The following is a 3,894-nucleotide window of genomic DNA, read 5'->3' on the forward strand; positions in this document are numbered from 1 at the left end:
TCGAGACAAGCACCCCTGTCCCCACCTCCTCCCCTCCAGTTTTTCGCGCAGTCTTATTCAAAGAGTGCGTGACGTATCCCATTTTTCCGCTCGAAGGCACACTTCTTTACTCCTCCGCATGCAGTTATTTGCGTGGCCAGGCCCGGGGAGGGACGCAGGGACGCCGTCGGACGCCGGCGTCACTGCAACGGCGACGGCGTCGCCCCGTCTCTCCCGGCGCGGCTCTGGTCGGTAATGGCCGTAGCCGCCCCCGGGAGGCGGGGCGTCCATCCCGCACCGCCACCCAGGAGGAGAAGGAAGGTGCACGCCCCGTACGTGCACGCGGCCAGGACCCTGCCAGGTGGGTGGTCCTACCCGTTCCTCTCGTCTGCGGTCCAGCCCAAAGCCAAAGCGGACGACTCGCTCGCTCAATTCACGTCACTCTTTGTTTTAATCCCCCTGTTCTCGTGCATGAGGCTTATCTCGTGGATATGATGAAGCAGCGTTTTGCTCAAGCCGTGTTGTTGCCCGCGGCTGATTCTGCATGGGAGTCGGCTCATGACGCCGGCCTGTCAGCAGCGCCCTGTCACGCAAACCCCAACGCGATTTTTATTTTTGCGCCTAAACGATTTTTGCACTTAGTGGGGCACGATTCCGCGGTTTAGTAATGCTGGACGTGTCCGCATCGAGTGTAATTTCTCCCCAAATTCCAATTACCACGGCTTCTATTGAAAACCGATTTGGTGCTTTTCCTCCGTGCACAGTGCACTGTATGACTCCGCTGAAAGCGAGAGCCCCACCCCGCGAGCGACAACCTTGTGGTGGACACACACACAAAACAGTATTCTTGCGGTAAGAATATAAATATTCTTGCTTACGATATTCTATTCCCAATCATAATATTCTACCAGTTATGCCTCCAAACTTCTTCTTAATAGCATACGGATTACACCCATTAGAATAAAATATACTTAGTACGAAGGGCGCTGCCAATACATCTGTATACTCAACATGAGAATAATAGTCTTCTTACAAGAATAACAGTATTCTTGATTTGAGAACACATGTCGGATTGAGGTGCCAGTTTTTGTTCGATGGAAAACTACCTCATGTGAAACTTGTAATGTTCTTCACGGAAGCATAATTATTCTTAAGAGTGTGAGCCCTCCGGTCGAATGGGATTCGTAGCCCACGCAACTCGGGTAGAGCTGTTCTCGTAGCCTAGTGGTCAAGGGTGCGGAGTGGTAAGTCAAAGGTCCGAGGTTCGAATCCAGGTAAAGTTGGCCAAAAAAGTCAACGAAATTGAAGTGTTAACGCAACTAAATGAAATGGCGCACACCAAGAATAACATTTTCTACTTTTTGTAGTCTAAAATGAGAATCCAGAGAATCTACCCTCAAGCCTACATTATTCTTGATACAAGAATACTAACTTGAGTATATTTTATACTAACGGCAAGAATATTTAGTCTAGTCCCCATATCAAGAATATTTTATTCTTACTCAAATCATAATCGGCTTGCAGTAAGAATACTATTTTGTGTGTGCAGCAGGATGGCGAGGACAGGACGGAACGGACCACTGCGGTGCGTAGGGGCCACAGAGACCGATCAGAGAGTGACCAGTAAAGTTGGAGGGTAAGGAGGGGGGAGGGGGAGGGCTAGTGAACCTGTCCCGGTGTCCGTTGCCGCGGCCACAGTCATACGCGGAGCGGGGGCGGGGGGCTGCGGACGGGACGAGTGGCGGAAGGACAGGGGCAACAAAGTTCCGCTCTGGCGCCCAGTTTCCGGTGTATCTCTTCTCCTTCTTTCCTCCTCCTCTCTCTCTCACTCTCACTCTTTCCCGGTACATTATCGCCGGTCTGTGAATTTTTTGTGTGTCCTTTTGCTTCGCGGGGAGGAGCTGGGATTGCGGCTAGGTCATTGCAGGTGTGATGATCCGCGGGGGCGGCTGTTGTGTAGTATCCACTTAAGAATGTAACGAGGCGGGAAGTCGTCGATCTTATCCCCAATCGTCCACGGTCGCAGTCTCCGTTGACTTATGGACAATGCGGGGGCGGGGCGGGGCGCGCCTTATGCCCTACACTCACACGAATCGGGTGCGCGGTGCCAGCGCGGTGCTGCCCAGCGTGAGAACACCTGACTTATGGCTCAAGCGAGGCGAGCGCGTTGCGGCGACGTGCGCCTTTCATGTGAGGCGGTGGCGGCGGCCCCTGGGCGGCCCGCAAGCCCGCGCCCCCCACACCGAGACTACTTGCTTCTACACCGCTGGGTTCCTTTTTTTCTCCCGAAATTATTGTTATATTACACGTTTTCCTGCCTCTTCGACACACTCGCAAGACTGTGCGACGTTTCAAAATGGTTACCTGCAGGCCGAGCACAAGTAGCTGCTACAAACTGTCTTAACTTTTGGGCCATCTCGGGTCGAATAGCTTTATCGTTTGGTGTTAACCAAAACAAAACCTGGACTAACTTCATCGGCTTAATAAAAGTGGCTGGCCTAGTGAGGTTGTGTCAGTCTAGTCACAGCAGGTAAAACCATAAACAAAAAGCAAATTTGTTTCTTTTATTTTTTATTTTCCAAATCTTGATAGTGTTGCCATGACGTGCAATAACATTATATTCTACCTCCCTGTTTGTGTTCGCCTATGCTTTCCGGTCTGGTCCCATCCCAACCGACTTCGACAAAGGCAAAATGCACTGTGAGAGTGTGCGTGCTGGCGCCCGTGTGTGTATGTGTCCCCCCCATCGTGATGCCAAATTCGGAGCGTCCCACTGCACTAAAAAAGGAGATAATGATAGAGAGTTTGCTGCTGCAGCCGCCGCCTGGTCACTGACCGTTACAGGTCGCGCGGCGCAGAGTGTAGTTGTATATCGTGAAAGTTTTGGAAGCACGAGCCTATCCGTTCTTTTTTCAAGGTTTTCATCCGGCGGCGGGCGGGGAAAAAAAGGAACTCTAATTGAACATTGTGAGTGTGTCGTCCCTTCCCTTCACTTCCTCCCATGACGGTTTTGTGTTGGCACCGCCGCACGCTCAGCGGAACGGGACGAACGCGATGATTGTTTGTCAGTGTGGCCAACAGCACGCGCCACCAGATCGAGCGGGGGGAGGAGGGAGGGCTGGAGGGAACGACCATCACTATCAAAGCAGACATTCGAAATTTTCGGGGGTACCTGCCCTATTGACCTTTTCGGTTTTATACGCCCTTTCCTTGTTTTTAAAATGACCGCCCGCAAACACGTACACGGCGATACAGCGTCTGATTAACGGAGGAAATTCCATACGACTTGCATAGTTGGTCGGCACACTTTGCAACACACGCGCGTCGTCTCGACGGCATAACGGAGTTGGCACCCCCCGTCACGTGACACTCGGCCTGCAGGAGGCGGGCCGGGGCCCGTCGGCGGGCGACGCTGCTCCGCTGCTGATTAGGTACCTGCTGTCGGGTAGCTGTGCCGCGGGTACCGCGCCGCGCACCGCGCTGTGTGAGTGAGGGGGGCTGGGGGGCGTCCGCCCGTGCATGCGTGCGCTGGGGGGGCTCTCTGTCGCACCTGCCCGTGAGCAGCGGCCGCTGACGGGGGGCGGGAGGAAGATGGCATATCTCCGTTTTCGGAAGCCGCGAGGCTGATGCGCCGCGACGGACGTCCGGGCCGGGACGTGTGGATGGCGTGGCGCCGCGGGGAGGAGGGGGAGGCGGAGGGCGAGGGGCAGGGAGGAGTAGGAGAGGGACGAGGAGGGGTTCGCGGTGTCCGGGTCGCCCGAACAGGCCAGCCCGTCGGCCGCGCCGGCGTCACTGCAACGGCGACGGCGTCGCCCCGTCCCTCCCGGCGCGGCTCTGGTCGGTAATGGCCGTAGCCGCCCCCGGGAGGCGGGGCGTCCATCCCGCACCGCCACCCAGGAGGAGAAGGAAGGTGCA

At 55.2% G+C, this 3,894-nt stretch overlaps 2 protein-coding genes across 4 annotated transcripts in view; one reads left to right on the top strand and one right to left on the bottom strand.

Annotated features, from left to right (window-relative positions):
• The window catches only part of LOC113204150 (uncharacterized), a 59,845-nt gene that overhangs the window by 26,103 nt on the left and 29,848 nt on the right, over positions 1-3,894 (bottom strand). The gene's annotated exons all lie outside the window — the stretch shown is intronic.
• LOC113204176 (uncharacterized) overlaps positions 1-3,894 on the top strand; it is a 33,961-nt gene that overhangs the window by 5,147 nt on the left and 24,920 nt on the right. The window contains exon 2 of one of the 3 annotated variants that reach the window (XM_052268021.1): positions 1,529-1,615. The exons of 1 other annotated variant lie outside the window; for it this stretch is intronic. In XM_052268021.1, the coding sequence (XP_052123981.1) occupies positions 1,533-1,615 (83 nt within the window). In that variant the 5' untranslated portion in view covers positions 1,529-1,532. The remainder of the gene's footprint in view (positions 1-1,528; positions 1,616-3,894) is intronic. One more of the 3 variants, XM_052268026.1, reaches the window with a different exon arrangement.

This window comes from Frankliniella occidentalis, unplaced genomic scaffold (assembly GCF_000697945.3).
Source record: "Frankliniella occidentalis isolate FOCC.00 unplaced genomic scaffold, Focc_3.1 Scaffold4, whole genome shotgun sequence".
Taxonomy (NCBI): domain Eukaryota; kingdom Metazoa; phylum Arthropoda; class Insecta; order Thysanoptera; family Thripidae; genus Frankliniella; species Frankliniella occidentalis.